A 15,679-nucleotide genomic window follows, 5' to 3' on the forward strand; every position below is an offset into this window, starting at 1 on the left:
CATACAGGCACATTCAAGGCACACGGCACGCCTGAGGTGTTGGGGCCTGATGGTAACGACACAGTTTCAGCAAGTTCTCTTGAGCGACGCGTTGCTTGTGTCGTGGGCAGGTGAGTTCCCCGTTGTTNTACCTCGTTGAGAACCATGATGGGATGCATATTTGATGTGTTCCTGATTGCTGATGGCGCGCGCTGACCATTCCGATTCTGCAGCAACGGGCACCTCTCATGCGGCGGCGTGCAGCCGGTACATCAGGCACAATGACACCGCACAAGCAGTGAACTGACCGCATCAAGAAATATATTGCATTGTCATTAGATCTCTACGGAACACATCCTGTGCCGCGAGTGCGCCGCCTAGTTGCCCAGTGCACGGCGGTGAGCTCCTTACCATGTTTGCGTGCGCAAGGCTTGCCGGGCAGACTGCGGGGAGGGCCAGGATGTGCGGAATCAGGTGAGTCGGCCGGGCACTCTGTGACTGCCCAACGCGGTGTTGACTAGAAGTGACGCCGTCATAACAGGCATCGTGGTCCGTCCGGTCCATCAGGCCGCCGCTGCCCGGACATGTGCGTTCTGGTGCTTTGGCGGGCTCGATGAACCGGGGGTGTGAGACTGACGACACGGGTGTCATGCTTCTGGCCGGGCGTCCATTTGTCGTCACTATCAAGGAGGACCGCCGACGACAGATAGTAGCGGGAGGTGCCCGTAACAAGTGGGCGTGCTTCGCGGGCGAGCGTGGACACGCAGGTCGATCATTGGCAGCAGTCGCGCGGCGCACACTGGGATACCGCGGAGGACGGCTGACCGCCGCCCGCCGCGATGATTGCAGCGCAAGAGTATCTGCGCACACATCGACGAAGCATGCGCTGACCGGGCCGTGGTACTCGAACACTGCTGGTGCGGGCGCGGAGATGGCGTGACCATGGGACGACCTGTGCGGGACAGGACACTGCCGCTGCTAAGGGCGGGCAGAGGAGCATCGCTGCACATACCTGACGTCGCCTCGTATTGCCGCGCCCTGACCTTCGCTCGCCCGCAAGTGAATGGCGCTGCGCGATAGGCTGGCGCGGAGTGCGTTGGACGTGGGAGCAAGTCGGTGCCTGTTCGCACTTGAACGGTGAACGTGCTGACCGGGCCTTGATGCCTGTGGGGCTGCTTATGGGGGAACGACCGATGCGGCGCATTTGAAGGGGGCGGTCTGGGTGCGCGCGGCGGTAGGTCCTCGGTTGTGGTAGTGCTGCGTGCGCATCGTCGACCAATAGGACGGCGGATGGCGGTGCATGCGATCGCGCCGGCAGACGGGACATGGCAGACGCGAGGGCAGTGACGCGTGCAGAGACGAGCGGCTCGACTGGGTGATGTTCGCGACAGCTGCCGTGCGCTGCCCCTCCGCTCCGGGTTACTGTGCGTCCCTGCGGGGCGCCTTACAGATGTTCTGGGCGGGCTGTGCGCCGTCAGCCGGTGCGCGTCGGTGGACGACAGCGGTCCGTTTTGGCCCTGCGTCTAAGCACGCACGCTCCAGTGTCACACACGAAATATATTTTACACTTTTATGTGCATTTGTAGTAATGCTGCTGCTGCTGCGGGCGCGCGCGACGGTATGGGCAGCGCGTCTTGACCGAGTGCGGGAGACTGTGCGCGCGCGCGCGCTCCATCCGCAACGCCACCCACGGTCGCTCGAGGCTTATGTGGTTGTGGGCCCGGCGTGCGCATTAGGCCAGAAGATGGCGGGGGAGGCGTCGTGCAGAGCGCGGGCACAGACCCAGGGCATGCAGACGGACGCTGATGGCTTCGCGACGGTAGACTGAAGTGAGTCTTGTGCTATTTGACGTGTTCCGGTGGTCACTCACCTCACTCGAATAGACGTGCTGCAGCGCGCGGCTCGACGTGTTCTGCTGTGCACCCAGCCTCCGACTCAACTCAATGGTGTCTGCGACGGCGGCCGTGTGCCGCTCCTCCGCTCCGGGCTGCGGTACGTCTCTGCAAGGCGCCACACGGGCTGCGCGCGGTCGGCGGGACTGCGTCGGTGGACGGCGGCGTGGGCGGCCAGTCTTAGCCCTCCGTCTACGCACCACACGCTTCGGTGTCGCCAATTGAAATATATCTTACATTTCTGTACGCATTCGTAGTAATGCTGCTGCGGCGGCGGCGGGCGCTCGCGACGCTTGAGTGCATGCGATGCCATGGCCAGCGCGTCATGACCGGGTCCGGGAGACTGCGCACGCAACGCGTGTCCCGCCCTCGACGCTGCCCACGGCGCGAACGCACCACGTCGATCGGAATGGAATATGCATCATAAACGCCGCCGTATGGCAATTCCCGCTGGTTTCACCGTGCAGATCGACGATATCGTATGCCCGCGTTTGACATTACAGCGCTCTGCCGTAAGACGGCGGTTCATTCGATCATCCAGCGGGTTCCAGCATCGCAACCGCCAAGCCGGGGGATTGCACCAGGCTCACTGGCCCGCTGTGATCACGCGGCGCTGTGGGAGCAGAGCCACTTGGTTTCGCGCCCGAGTCGCGGACGCGTGGGCGGTGTGTGCGGGCTCTCCCGCCTGGCTGGTGTTGATTGACGGACGGGCACCGTCAGCCCCTCCTGTGGTCGAGGTGTTCCCCGCCCCCAGAATCCAGCAGAGGCACGCGCGCAGCAGCGGCCCGCGCGGGGAGCTCGTGGGGGGCATCCCGGGATGACGGCAGGCCGGCGCGCGCGCGCGTCGTGAGGGGCACGGCGTGTCGTGCACATCCGCGAGGAGCCAAGATGCCGATCAGGGCGCGCGGGGTCGCGCGGATCACGGTGGCACGCACGCGAATGGCGCAAATGCGAGGATGCGCACGCGCGGGCGCAGCATCGATCGCGCGGGGACGCTGCGTGCGACGCGGGCGTCGCCACCGGAGCGATGAGGGTGACGGGCGATGTGGGGGCTTGCGGCGGGTAGACGTGGCGGGTGCGCACGTCGGCGAGGGCGTCCGTCTGCGTCAGGCAGAATGACCGCGCCCAGGTACGCGGGCGGGGACGCGGGGGGCTGCCGTCATGGGTTCGGGTGAGCAACAGCTTAGCGACGCGGCAGCCGATGCGAGACAATGGCCGCCGCGCATGGGTAAGATGCCCGGGCGGCAGTCGTGGGAATGGCGACAGGTCGGGAGAGCGTGCGAGGGATTAAAAGGCAGGGGTCGTTAGAGATTGCTGCATGGTTTACGACTCGGCTTCCGCTCTCTCCATCTTTTGTCCTGCTTGCCCGCTGTCTTGCTCGCCCGCCCCGGCTCTATTATGCTGCGCGCTTGGTCAGGTAAGCCGTCGTCGTGTTTCGGCATGATGTCAGTGACGTGCGCGGGCTTAGGGACCTTCGTCGCAACTGGGACGGGATCAACGAGGCGGTGATCGACGACTGCGATGGTGCGCGCTCTCCTGGGAACGGACCGCTGACCGGCCAGAACGTCGTGTCGCACGTCCGCATCTGCGTTGGCTGGTGAGTGGCGGACGACGGTTTGGGCGTGCAAAAGCTTACCGCAATGTGTGATCGGCAGGTGTTTGCGTCTCGCGGTGTGCGGATCACGTCTCGCCTGGCTGCGCGGCGGTGCAGACCATCCGCGTCCTCGTCGCCGCTCTGCAGCACTGGCGGCAAGAGAATGCAGTCGCCGGGCTGCGCGCGTAGTGAGGCGCAAAGGCCAGTGGACAGGTAGCGGGAGCTGCGCGCAGATCGTGACCGGGGTACCGTTAATAGAGCGCGTGCAGTGTGTGTGTGTGTGTTCCGACTCGCAATTGTGGCGCGCGATGGATGTCTCTTGTAAGGCGGCGGTGCAGGACGGAAGCGGCGCGCACGGGCCACGTCCCTCGCTGTCGTATTGATGTTGTGCGTCCGGGGAAGTCTGACGGCGTCGGCGTTGTGGGAATCATCGTCCACGGCCAACGATTTGCGCCATCGTTGTTGCCCTGAAGCACCGGCAGCGGTTTGATGCAGGCGAGGGCCGTCGTCTCGGTTCCAGGCTGGCGTGCGGCGTGCGGAGGGCGTAGCGAGCTGTTTGGAATATCGGCGGCGGCGATTGAGCGCAGCCTCGGTTGGGGGCAAACGTCTAGATGTGTGGTCGTCGAGCTGTGAGCGTGCGGGACGTCGGCGTATATTTGTGAGTAGATAGTGACCGGGAAGTCAATGACAGAGGGCTGGACGACGTACGTGAGGGGTATGATGAGTGAGGCAGCGCGGGACAAAGATGGTACGCACGGCCGGGATCCATTGAGCGATGGCTGACGCTGCACGAGGCGTTTGCCGTTGTCTGCAGCCTCGACATCTGGTGTCTTCTCCGGAGGCGCGCTCGCGGTGCGTGTGTTGAGCGGGTCGATCATCTGCCCGAGTCTGCGCGGAGACTGTCTGGCGGCGGTCGCGATGGCCGACGCTGCTCAAAGTCTGCGCGTTCCCTGCAATCCCACGTCTTGCGTCTGATGCTGCCCTGTCCAGCGGCGCGCTCGTGGTTGTGCCCAAGTCTGTGTGCGCTGATGCGCGCCGAGGCACGCTGAGGCTGGGTTCCGGTCGTCGTATTGTCGACGCTGGTAGGATGCACGCGCGTGCGCCATTGCGTGCAGCAGGCGTCGCCTTGGATGCGAGGGAGCGATCGCATGTCGCAGATGTCAGAGAGGAGGCAGGCAGGCTCGGAAGGCAGGCGTGCAGGGCAGGCGCGCAGAGGGACGGCCACGCACACGGGAGCGGGCTCAGCTCGCGAGGGATGACGACGACACGACAACGCTGGGCGAGAGGATGCACGATCAGGGACGATCGGCCCTCCCGCGCGTCTATTTGCGCATTGACTGGACATGACGGCGCTTGCACGGTGTTCAACCTATCCACGGATGCCCACGCTTGGCCCGCGCTCGACGTCGAAGCAGCCTTGCATTGTGTATGCATCGCGAGCAGAGACGAGCTATAGTGGCCTCGCTGCCAATCAGACTCAGCCATGCTGGTCAGCTCGTAAATGGATCACTTGATTCGGGCGTGTCTCTGACATCGTCTCCAATGGACGCGCGTAGATCGGCAGTCAGAAACCCAAGACAGTGCGGCTACACGGGCAACACCGCTGGCACAGAAGACAGCTGCACTCCCCCCGAGGACCCACTCACACATCCTGGACGTGAACCTTGGCTCGCCGCCGCCCGCAGTGGCAGCACCCCGCGTTCGAGTGGACGCAAGAAGACCCAGACCTCGACGCCATCGAGCGCGACGCTTCTCCCGCGTCGGTGTGCGGCGAATGCCCGATGGTGTATCGGAAGAACCATCGGGCTAGTCTATCTCACAGCCCACGAGCAGGACAACGCGCGGCCGAACAGTCGCCTATACGCGGACGCGAAGGCGTGAATATCCCGATAGATCCCCGGACTTTGTCCTGCGCAAAGGGTCGATCCCCGACAGCGCGCAGCGCGGCGCGCGAATAGCGGGCAATGCGCGTAACCTGTCAGGGGGCGGCGCCATGTCGGAGCAGATTGCGAGGGCAACCAGGCTAAGGGGGCCTTCCATTCCATGCGCGATGCATCGCAGGCAGCGTCACGACGAGGGATAGCCTGCAAGCGCCCATTGCGGGCTTCGTGAACCTCGGGCCGCTTCCGTTATTGGCCCCGCAATTGAAGGCTTAGCGCGCGGACTGGTGGGGCAGTCGGGTGGGACACGTCCGAGTGGTCAGCAGTGCAGGAGCGGAACATACCGAAAAAACGGTGCGTGCAAGACGCAGTTCCCTTCGCCTCGCCACTCACCATCCGCCGGATTGTGTTCGCTGCGACACACCAGAACAGGTCGTGTGCTGTGGGGCGGGCCTCGCCTCCCATGCGTGGGCTTCCATAACACGGGCTCTTGCCAGCATCGACTACACTCACAACATTCCGTCAGACATTTACAATGCTCGAACTTAACATTCCGTCAGCCACGCATGCTTGCAATGTCCGTCGCGGGTGCAAGCCTATCTTACACCACCTCGGCGACGATCTTCCCACTGCAGCGACACCTCAGTCAGCCCAGAGCCCCTGAACGCGGTGCCCCCGCTGATAACAAACCGTGGGACTAACCTGTTCTTGTTGTCCTCCATCTCACGGTGTGCTGCCTGTATATCATTCCAGGGGTACACCTAGAACCAGAGCGGCACGGCGTCATCTTATGTTGAGAGAAAGTGGCACGAGAGATTGGACGTGCCTTGTGGATGTAGATCCGCAATGCGCCATCCCCGTTAGCTCCCGTGATGTGGCCCAGAGCGTCACGCTGGAATCTGTTGCCACTTGGCACCGGGTTACGCCTCAATGGAGCAGAGCAGTACTCACCTCTCGATTAAGTCTGCAGTATATTCGGGCGAGCGGGAACGAAGCGTGGAGCCCTCGATGCGGAGACGCTTGTACAGGAGTGGACCCAGATTGAACGAGTCGACTTTACCACCTGTTATGATCTGATGTGGCGTCTCATTCAGTTGAGGTCAGGGCGATTGACTGACCACTAAGCAGTCCAAGCATTGTCATCCTGCCATCCCTTGCAAGGGCATCGATGTTCTTTTGCCAGTGGCTTTGGCCAACGAAGTCAATGATGATGTCCACGCCGTTGCCATTGGTCATTTTCTTGACCTCCTCTGCAAAGTTCTGGGTCTTGTAATTCACGACGTGAGTCGCGCCGCTGGGAATTGACTTGAGCCAATCTAGCTTGTCGGCAGTTGAAGCCGTCGCGGTGACGGTCCTCCTGTGATAGATCAACACGTCTCAGGCACGAGCATCACAGATCTAACGAGTGAAGACCCACGCGCCGTAGAGCCGCGCCAGCTGGATAGCAGCAACTCCGACACCGGAGGCGCCTGCGTGAATGAGGACATTGTCGCCCTTGTTCGCCTCAGCAATCACAATGAGCGCCTGGAACGCTGGCCGTAGAAACACATCAGCGGGGACAAGCCGCGAGACTGGCCAGGCTTGACCATGCCTGTGAGGAAGTTCTCAGGGATTCCGGCCGCTTCCGTCCAGGACAGATGGGTGGGCTTCCTGAGGACGTGCGTCTGCAGGACAATGATGAACTCCGCGTAGGCGCCCTGTATGGCGGCAGGACGTCAGTGGGATCTCACACGCAGCGATACTGTATCACGCATCACGAATCAGTGATCGATGCGAGACGCACCCCGGACGCGAGTCCAATGACTTCGTCCCCCTCTTTCCAACCGGCGACACCCTGCCCAAGGGCTACGATGTGCCCGGAGAACTCGACGCCGAGGATGGTGGGCGCGCCGGGGGGAAGAGGGTAGTGCCCCTCGCGCTGCAGGATGTCCATCCGATTGAGGCCGAACGCCTTGACCTACTTGCGACAGTTCAGCAGTCAGGCTGAAACAACACAGCGCCGTGAAACCGCACCTTCACCAGTACTTGGCCCGCTCCTGGCACAGGCTTTGCGGTCTTACCGAGATAGAGGTTTTCAATTGGCCCCTTTTCATCTTTGATGAGCACTGCGTGCATCTGCTCTGCCATGTCTGTTGTGCGGCGGGCCTCTACTCTCTAATAAGTAGATGTGGAAACGACACTGGAAATACCATCACCGGGATAGAAGGTCCTCGATAAACTGGGTTCAATGGGTGATTGGGTTTAGAACGGTAGAGCTTCCTGCGCAAGTACCACACCCGGACTGGCGTCTTTGCGTCATCGAATGCCAGATCGGTAGTTATCCGATTTCAGCTTCAAAAAGGAAAGTTAAGTAGTTATTGAGACTTGAATTACCACTAGTTCGCACTGTCTCGTTCTGAACGCGTCTCGTCTCTGCTATAGCTGTCTGTTCAATACGAGCTGAAGGATATCCAACCGAGATTGCCAGGTGCATATAACAACGAACAGCCGGTCCTGCCCGAATCAACCCGTCTTCCGAGGTCCTCGGGTGATCCATAGTTAGGTCCGTGGGTGCTGGACAGACATAGACTGTAGGATGGCGGCGGCGCACAGCACATGCATCTCATCGAAGCCACTCTCAAGATCCTGCGGTTCCGTTATCTCTGGGCGCCGTCTTTGCTGTGCACTCGCGGGAGACACACCTGATATACATGAGATCTGGCCCAGTCTCAGACACGCATCTCCGGCAGATTCACTTTCATCGCGAGATGAACCCTTCAAGCCGCCAATGGAAGTCCTCAAACACTGCCGTGTTTGTGTTACAGCTGTCTAATTGTCGGCGAAGCTGGCTGCCGCGTTTGGCTGTGACCGCTCAGCGCTCTCGATCATCAAGAAACAGATCTCGCAGGGCGCTCCCGGATTGTGTCTCGTCTCGCACAACGTGGCCGTTATGTCCAGACGTGGTGCATGCTGTCGTGGATTCTGCACATGCGCATGTGGATGGTGGCGGTGCGGAGGTCCACTCCAAGTTGCGTTCATCCGATGGCGAATGGCGACAGCCGACTCTTGACGACCGGCACCGTACGATGTGCGCTGCAACATTGGAAAATGCAGGTCTTCGCCTTGTTTTCGCTGACCAAGTTGTTCCATGGATGAAAGTGTGTTGCGCGGCCACCGCCCGCGCATGAAACCGCAATTTGTATATCTTCTCACCTCAGCCCAGCCCAGCTTCTCGTGATGGTGATCGCGGTGAGCAGGCTTGATCGTTTCAGGGTTTTGGCTATGTAACGATCTGACCTATTGTGACCACTCAAGCTACCATACTACATCACCATGGCCATGGTTGTTGCAGGGTCCGGTTCCTGATGGGCGCTTGGCGGTTGTTTACGGATTCTTTCAGGTGATAATACCCAAGAAGCAACTCGCGTGGACCAAGCACCCGAGCGCCGTAGTCAGCTCCCGTGGACCAAGCGGATTGATAATGATTCTTTGTTGTCTTTCCGCAGGTACACCGTCTTGATGCCTCGTGTCCGTGCAAGGACGGCGAAGTGCAGTATGTGAATACATCTGTCAGGCAGAGGCGTACCTGGCCGGGACACGAAATGCCACTTGCCCACCGAGTCATCATCGATCTGCGGTCCCCTGTCGCCCGCCCTGCCACTCAGCCACTCCTTGCGTCCCATACACCACCTTGTCCTCAGCGAGTCAACGCGCGTCTTAGATCATGCGCTCCCGTGTGTCCCAGAGATTGCCGCCCGTGATCTCACAGCCCGATACAGTATGCTTCCACCTCAATCGACGGACTTTGCGCATAATTGCATCCAGGGCGTCGTCTGCAAGGCACTGTGCAGCCGTCCCCTTGCGGTCTCAATGTGTCATATTTCCAATGCCGATCAGGACCCAAACCGGCCGGAGTCATTATGTCTCAATCTTCATTTGATCTCTCGATTGCACTGACTCCCATGCTACTGTGCCTCCCGGCGAGATGCGGTACTGCTGTGCTGCCCGCGGAATGTATAAAACACATTTCGTGCTCCTGCTGGAAACAACACCACCTGCATAGAAGCCCACGCATTCCTCGTTCTCACTCGACAAGTCGTCTTTAGACCTCTACTTCATCCTCATCCTCTAATATCTGCATAATACTGCAAGACATGGCCGCCCGTGTAGCACCCATTGCCGTCTCTGTCGCCGTCTCCGCGCGCACTCATCGCCGCGCACCATTCGCCAGCAAACCCACTTCGCAGACGAAGCCCCCTCAGACCACTTCTTCATCTCAAGACGCGATCCGTGCGGCCGCGAGCGCGAACGGACCCGTGTTCTTCTGAACGGGTGCCTATCCCGATCCCCTCTCCAAGCCTCTATGTTCCGGAAACTATATATGGTATGCCCCATTTCCAAATGCAGCGCTGGTTGTCGGAAAGCCTGAGACGTTGTCACCCAGCATCATCCGTCGCCAGCAAACATTTGTCTTTCCACCTTCTCTACCATGTTCGTATCATATCTCCACCGTGCGTGCCTGTCAAGCCTCGCCGCCTGCGATCATTCTCGCCATCAAGCACTGCATCTCGCCGTTTATCCGTTACTCGGCGCCGAGGGTTGCTCAGCCAGGCCTAGGACCTGACAGACACATCTGATTGCGCGGAGCGCAAACCAAAGAACTGGGGTTCTGCACGGTCGTAATGTTTTCTGACTAATTTATTCGCCTTGTGCTTCGGACCCATCTTGACTTGTAGCTTCTCCGAACAATGTATGTTACGATAGTTGTAGTGATAGTAGAACCTCTATAGTCATACTTTCCCGACGTACTCCTTCCCCTCTACATACAGCAGTGCCTGTTACTTCGATTCTCCAATTTCACTCTGCTCTCGTCAATGTTGCTTGATTGTCTGATGCCCGCAAGCTGATCGCAGTGTAAGTGTGACCAACATCGCGCATAGTCACAGCACGTGGCGAGCAGTCACAGTGACACGCGTTCAACGCGTCTATATGCAATTCCGCTCACCCTTTTCTTCACTTTCACCACTTCGTTGCGTCATTTCGCCATGTTCTGCCAAGTCTGTTCGAAGGGCCGATTCCATCAAGGTCTGCCCTGCATACAGAACCGCTCACCATTGGAGCCGTTAGCGCGGTCAGCGATTGACAGTGTGTTCGTCTGAAGGGTCACCTGCCAGAGCTGTAAGATCCAGCAAAAGCTGCTCATTAGCAATGAGCAGATGGCCACTAAGCGCAAGACGGGACTCCCGTGAAAAGGCTACTGCACCGCCTGCAATGTCCGTCTGACAAGGGACCACGAACGTTACGATGAGTGTAATGATGATAGTTACCAGGCATGCGAGTCCTGTATGTGTCACCACAGCCGCGGTGGGCGCACTGCCACTCTCGTCCCTTTTCGATCTTACTGCTCGCACTCCAACTTAGGCAGGCTGTATTGTGAAATGGAGCCTGAAGGATAGAGACCACGGCGATGGGGCAGGAGCCATTCCCTGAAGGATTCTACGAGCCTATACCGAGGACGCGCCACAACTGTCGCGAGATGACAAGAGTTTGCAATGAGGAATACTATCGTCCTAGCTTTTAGGAACGACATGGCATAACTCTGATTCCTTACTACACCTGCCTCGTGTTCGTATATGTGTAGCTGGTTTATTCGGCCGTAGCTTGGTATCCCGGAGTCTGATCACATTTGGTGAGCACTGTCTCATACAGAAGCTGACAATCCAACATGAGACTATAGAGCATCAGATAACATGCGAAGACAAATATGAATAAAGATGCGACTTAGAGCCGCTTCTTGCCAACAATCGCGCTCTTCGCACTCTTGGCAGCGGGCGAGCTGTTCACGACCTTTCCCTTTTTCTTCTCCGTCCCCGACAGTGCGCGCTTCTTCTTCAAGTCGTCCATTGATAATCCACCCGTCTCCGCCGACGCCGACGTAGGGGTGCCTTTGTCAGCGTGAGCGGCAGACGCGGCATCCCCCTTCCGTTTCCTGATCTTCGGGAGCGGCGTCTCGGGTGCAGCACTCCCCTCGTCCGCGAGCTGCGCAATAGCCTTGCTAAGTGGTGTCACCTCGACCGTCTTCGCCTTCTTCTTTTTCGCCGCACTTGCATCGGCCGGCGTGTTGGGCGGCGGCGCAGGGCCGTCCTCGAAGAAGTCGACCGCCGACGCGCGCGCTTTCTTCTTCCGCGCAGCCGCGGGCGTAGCAGGGTCGCGGGGCTCCGCCGCTGATCTGTCATCTGCGAGCGCTGTAGACTCGACAACAGGCTGTGACGACACGCCTGTATCAGCCACAGACTTGCCCTTGGACTTCTTCTTAGGCGCGCCTCCATCGCCTGCGGGTGCGGGTGCTGCGTGTGCCTGCGCTGACGTGCTGGCCGCAGGCGTCGCGGACGACTCGGTCTTCTTGGCTTCTCCTTCCGCTTTACCCTTCTTCAATTTCTTTGACGGGACGTCCGACGCCACCGCGTTCGGCGCGGCGAGCTTACTGCTGATGCTTTTTGCAGCGGGGGTGGCTTTCTTTGACTTGATAGGGGTTTCCTGCGCCGGTGACGCTTTTATTTTCTTTTGAGGCTTGGTGGTGTCGTCCTCGGCCGCGCGCTTCTTCCCCTTGCTCTTCTCCTGCGACGACTCGACGACATCAACCACCACGCTCGTCTTCTTTGATGCAGCGGATGATTTTTTGGTCGACTCCGCGGCCTCCTCTTTCTCTTCACTCTCGGTCTCATCCCCGCTGTCCTCGCCCGCAGACTCCCGCGCAGTCAGGCCGTCCCACCGGGCACCCTCCTCATCGCCCAAGTTGCAGCTCCATATGGGCAAACTCGCGGATGAATTTGTTTTGATATGTATGCTTTGGATGTTATCCCATTCGCCCTTGATATTCTTGACGATGGCTGGGAGTGCCATCTTAAGGTTGTCGAGAATCTGTGCAGGAGTCTGAGATAGGGCGCCAATCTTGACAGAGCTAGAGGGTTATGATCTTTTAGAACCTCGATTAATGAAGGATATGGGACATAGTACGCACGTGCATGTCCCCTGGTTTTGGTGGAAATAGGTAGATGAGATAGCGCGCTCAAGCTCGCCCTTGAGATCTTTCTTGGTCAGGGAAACGGGAATTGGCTGCCTGTGCAAGCAATCTCAGTAATAATAACAGCGGCTCTTGCAGTCGCACCTACTTCTTAGCCTCGAAGAACTTTTTGCCAAGTAAGCCCGGGAGTAATGGTATGACTCGTTCGTCGGCAAGGAACAAGCCATTCTCCTTCAGAAGCAGTCTCCGAGCCTCGAACGGCTTGAATTTCCCCTTCAGCTTCGTAATGCCGACAACTCGCGAGATGAAGCGAATGCCATGTGACTCAAGGAGATCCTTGTACTCCCGCTGTGGGTCCTTCGTGATGAGGCAGACTGATGACGTGCGAGGATCGACGAGAGGGTGCGCAATGGGTCTGCACTATGTCAACGAAATCTAATACATGATTCTAAACCAAAGACTTACATTTTGTAAGGCTTCGGCTTCTTCTCTGGGTGCATCTGCTTCACAGTGACCACGAACCAGACATTCTGCTCCTTGCCTGGAAGGAGCTCCTTTTCAGCTTTCTTCTCCTCGATTTTTCGGACATGCTCAAGCAGTGCGTTTACAGCAAGCTTGCATTGCCTCTCAGAAACATGTTCGCCGATGAGATCCTTTGCCATCCTAGTGACCCTGAAGTCGTCGAAGAAAAGCAAGCAGCGAATGTATCAGTCCAAAAAGAAGGGAAATAGCAGTGATCGAATAATGGAAGTGAAAAATACGGTGCACGTGATGCCGTCAGCGCGCAGCGCGCCAATTGACGAGGTCGACGCGAAGCTCTAACGCGCTACGATGAGGCTTTCTATAACTTTGCTAGCGGCATCACTCTATGGTGTTACTCAAGGGCTTGTTAGTGGAGATTCACTGGAATTGCTTGTCTATCGCGACTGGGACACCGCCGAATGTACCTTTGCATCGCTGCGAGGGGAGCTCAGAGGCAAAGCTAGGTATAGTGTGTCCGGATCGCGCTCTCACCTGGCCGAGACGAGAGAAGAGCGCCTCCGATTTATTAATCAGTATCCTGAGAGGCTCTGGGAACAGCTGCACTCTCTGTGCGGAGAGCACGGGGCCTGGGACTTCCCTATCTTCATAGACGACAATATTCCACTCATTGCGCCGTCCGTGGAAGCAGACCAACAAGTGCTCTCTGAGCCGACCACGGATCTCTTTACCCGGAGGGTTGTACCTCCGACGCTCGAAATGCAGCCGCTTATTGGCTCAGGACACTCAGACAATCGAGTGGATCTCGTATTCTTTTCAGATGGATGTGTGTGATTCATTGGACTGTCCCCGGAAGTACGATCATTGACTATAAACAGATACTGCCAATGAAAGAGACAAGTTTATTTCAGATGCCAACCGTTTGGCGTTGGACATTTCAGGGAACCAGACCTTCAACACGGTCAAACCCCTTCTCAACTTCTGGGCTGCATTTGTGCCCAGCAATGAAGTAAATATATCCCCCGTATCTTTAATTTGTAGCATTTCAACTATTCTCAGAGCGGAATCGGAAGCGGGGGGAAACCCAAGGAGTAACCAATCTGCATATGTCTGATAATATCATATTCACCTCGGATTGTTTGATAGCACACCATTTGGTCTCTTTCGCGATGGGACGGAGCTGCGCGGCGTCTACTACAGTAAGCCAGAGGTTGCGAGGGCAGCGTGCCTATCGCTGGGAGATAAGTGCGACTATCCAATCTTGATGGGTAGATGACAGCAGCCTGCGCGAATAGACGTAATACTAACACGGAAACATCAGGAAACGACCCGCTCTATGGTGGTACGCGTTTCGTCTCCAAGATCTCAACTTAGCTAAACCCGGGCTCCTGACTAGGACTGGGTGGAGAATTCACGTAGGTCTTTACACCGTACATAAAGCGAGAGGCCGGCTCTGAGCTCCAAAATATGGCAGTGTTATCACACCTTCACTCGCCAATGGTGCACTCGTGTTACGGTCAGTGATGCCACCAGTCTCGCTCACGACTGAGTCCAATTTTATCCTAAGACATGAGCTCGGACATTCTATCATTGAAATCGGCGAAGAATACGACGGCGGTTATGCCTACTTTGGCGTGAACGCTGCCAACACGCTGTCCACGCCTATTCCTTGGTCCCACTGGTTTACACCCGGCCCCCATTCCGGACACACAGTTTCAGGCGCGCGCGTCGAGCGCTCAGCGATGCCTCTGCAAGCATATGCGTGGACGATGCTCAACACGACGGCATCGTGGTCTGTTCGCTTCAACTCATCGGGCACGTACGCGCGACACCTCGTGCGCTTCTCACTCTCCGGCCTCCCCGCGCAATCGGACCTGAACGCACAGCTGGACGGCGAGACGCTACCGTGGGCGCCGCGACCAGACATCGGCGTTGATCGATGGCATTATGACATCCACCGGGGGAACAGCCTAAGCGAAGGAGAGCACGCGCTCACATTCACGCTGTTGAATGGCAAGCGGGAGGGCATCGCGCAGCTGTGTAGCGCGGAGATACTGGAATTCGGCGATGAGGGCGAGTGAGTTGCCGCCTCCATTTTTTGTAGTGATCATCGGTTGATATTGACGGTGATCACAGATTTGTATCAACTCCTGGTCATTACGGCGTGTTTCCAACGTACGTTGGGCGCTTGATTCGTACCCATATGGATTGTGATTGACCAAACGAGTAGATTCTCGAACAAGAACCAAACATCGTATCGTCCCACCAACGAGGACTGTCTCATGCGCATTGTGACAACTCCCAACTTCTGCAAAGTCTGCCTAGAGGGTCTCTGGCTTTCACTGTTGCGTCGCGTCGACCTCATCGATAGCTTTCGTGTGGGCTGTGTAGAGACGACAAGCGACACGCCCAGCCCCGCTCCAGATGCGAAGAAATGGAAGAGAACACTCGAAGTCGACTTAGTGCCCCTGGCGCAGTTCAGAGAAGAGGGTATCGATGGCGACGAGAGCTACACCATCACATGGCTCAAGGATCGCGAAGTACTGGAGGCATTCACCAACAAGACAAGAGTGGAAGTGGATGACAACGAGCTTGCGCTCGGCTCATACATCGTCGACGTCCAGTTCACCACGCCAGAAGTTCGCGTCGACAAAGACCACTTGCTCATGTCTCGCAAGGAGGCGCAGATTACCAGCGAATGTGGAGCTTAGAGACCACGAGTACTGGACATTGGCTGTGGCTGAGAAGGTTGAGAGTTTGGTATGCGTCTAGGAAATATTGTAGGGTACTGAGGACATGCAGGGTATTAGGGTGTAAGGAACGTGTCTGATGCAAGCTAACGCGAGAATCC

The 15,679-nt window shown here is 57.9% G+C and overlaps 5 protein-coding genes across 5 annotated transcripts; 1 reads left to right on the forward strand and 4 right to left on the reverse strand.

Annotated features, from left to right (window-relative positions):
- Positions 1-291: 291 nt before the first annotated feature.
- Positions 292-1,306, reverse strand: POSPLADRAFT_1061891 (hypothetical protein; the record flags this gene model as incomplete). The annotated part of the gene is made up of 3 exons (XM_024481451.1): positions 292-931; positions 992-1,060; positions 1,110-1,306. The coding sequence occupies 3 exons, from the start codon at positions 1,304-1,306 to the stop codon at positions 292-294; spliced, it is 906 nt and encodes a 301-aa protein (XP_024333985.1).
- A 235-nt stretch (positions 1,307-1,541) lies between these two features.
- POSPLADRAFT_1061892 (hypothetical protein) lies at positions 1,542-4,899 on the reverse strand (the record flags this gene model as incomplete). Its single annotated transcript, XM_024481452.1, has 7 exons — positions 1,542-1,781; positions 1,850-1,979; positions 2,807-3,024; positions 3,427-3,456; positions 3,508-4,072; positions 4,174-4,343; positions 4,393-4,899. 7 exons carry the CDS (start codon positions 4,897-4,899, stop codon positions 1,542-1,544), a joined length of 1,860 nt encoding a protein of 619 aa, XP_024333986.1.
- A 916-nt stretch (positions 4,900-5,815) lies between these two features.
- POSPLADRAFT_1041734 (hypothetical protein) lies at positions 5,816-7,557 on the reverse strand. Its single transcript, XM_024477965.1, has 10 exons — positions 7,541-7,557; positions 7,359-7,492; positions 7,129-7,302; positions 6,937-7,042; positions 6,763-6,877; positions 6,464-6,702; positions 6,297-6,408; positions 6,172-6,244; positions 6,048-6,106; positions 5,816-5,974 (listed from the first exon to the last, which is right to left on the reverse strand). The coding sequence occupies exons 2-10, from the start codon at positions 7,470-7,472 to the stop codon at positions 5,947-5,949; spliced, it is 1,020 nt and encodes a 339-aa protein (XP_024333987.1). The 5' UTR covers positions 7,473-7,492; positions 7,541-7,557; the 3' UTR covers positions 5,816-5,946.
- Positions 7,558-11,105: 3,548 nt separating this feature from the next.
- On the reverse strand, positions 11,106-13,010 carry POSPLADRAFT_1061894 (hypothetical protein; the record flags this gene model as incomplete). The annotated part of the gene is made up of 4 exons (XM_024481453.1): positions 11,106-12,285; positions 12,346-12,444; positions 12,497-12,763; positions 12,814-13,010. 4 exons carry the CDS (start codon positions 13,008-13,010, stop codon positions 11,106-11,108), a joined length of 1,743 nt encoding a protein of 580 aa, XP_024333988.1.
- Positions 13,011-13,587: 577 nt separating this feature from the next.
- Positions 13,588-15,539, forward strand: POSPLADRAFT_1050237 (hypothetical protein; the record flags this gene model as incomplete). Its single annotated transcript, XM_024479942.1, has 11 exons — positions 13,588-13,654; positions 13,707-13,837; positions 13,888-13,919; positions 13,975-14,096; positions 14,150-14,170; positions 14,225-14,243; positions 14,303-14,344; positions 14,396-14,905; positions 14,965-15,003; positions 15,059-15,496; positions 15,524-15,539. The coding sequence occupies 11 exons, from the start codon at positions 13,588-13,590 to the stop codon at positions 15,537-15,539; spliced, it is 1,437 nt and encodes a 478-aa protein (XP_024333989.1).
- Between the last annotated feature and the right edge of the window lie 140 nt (positions 15,540-15,679).

This window comes from Postia placenta (genome assembly GCF_002117355.1).
Source record: "Postia placenta MAD-698-R-SB12 unplaced genomic scaffold POSPLAscaffold_19, whole genome shotgun sequence".
Taxonomy (NCBI): Eukaryota; Fungi; Basidiomycota; class Agaricomycetes; order Polyporales; family Adustoporiaceae; genus Rhodonia; species Rhodonia placenta.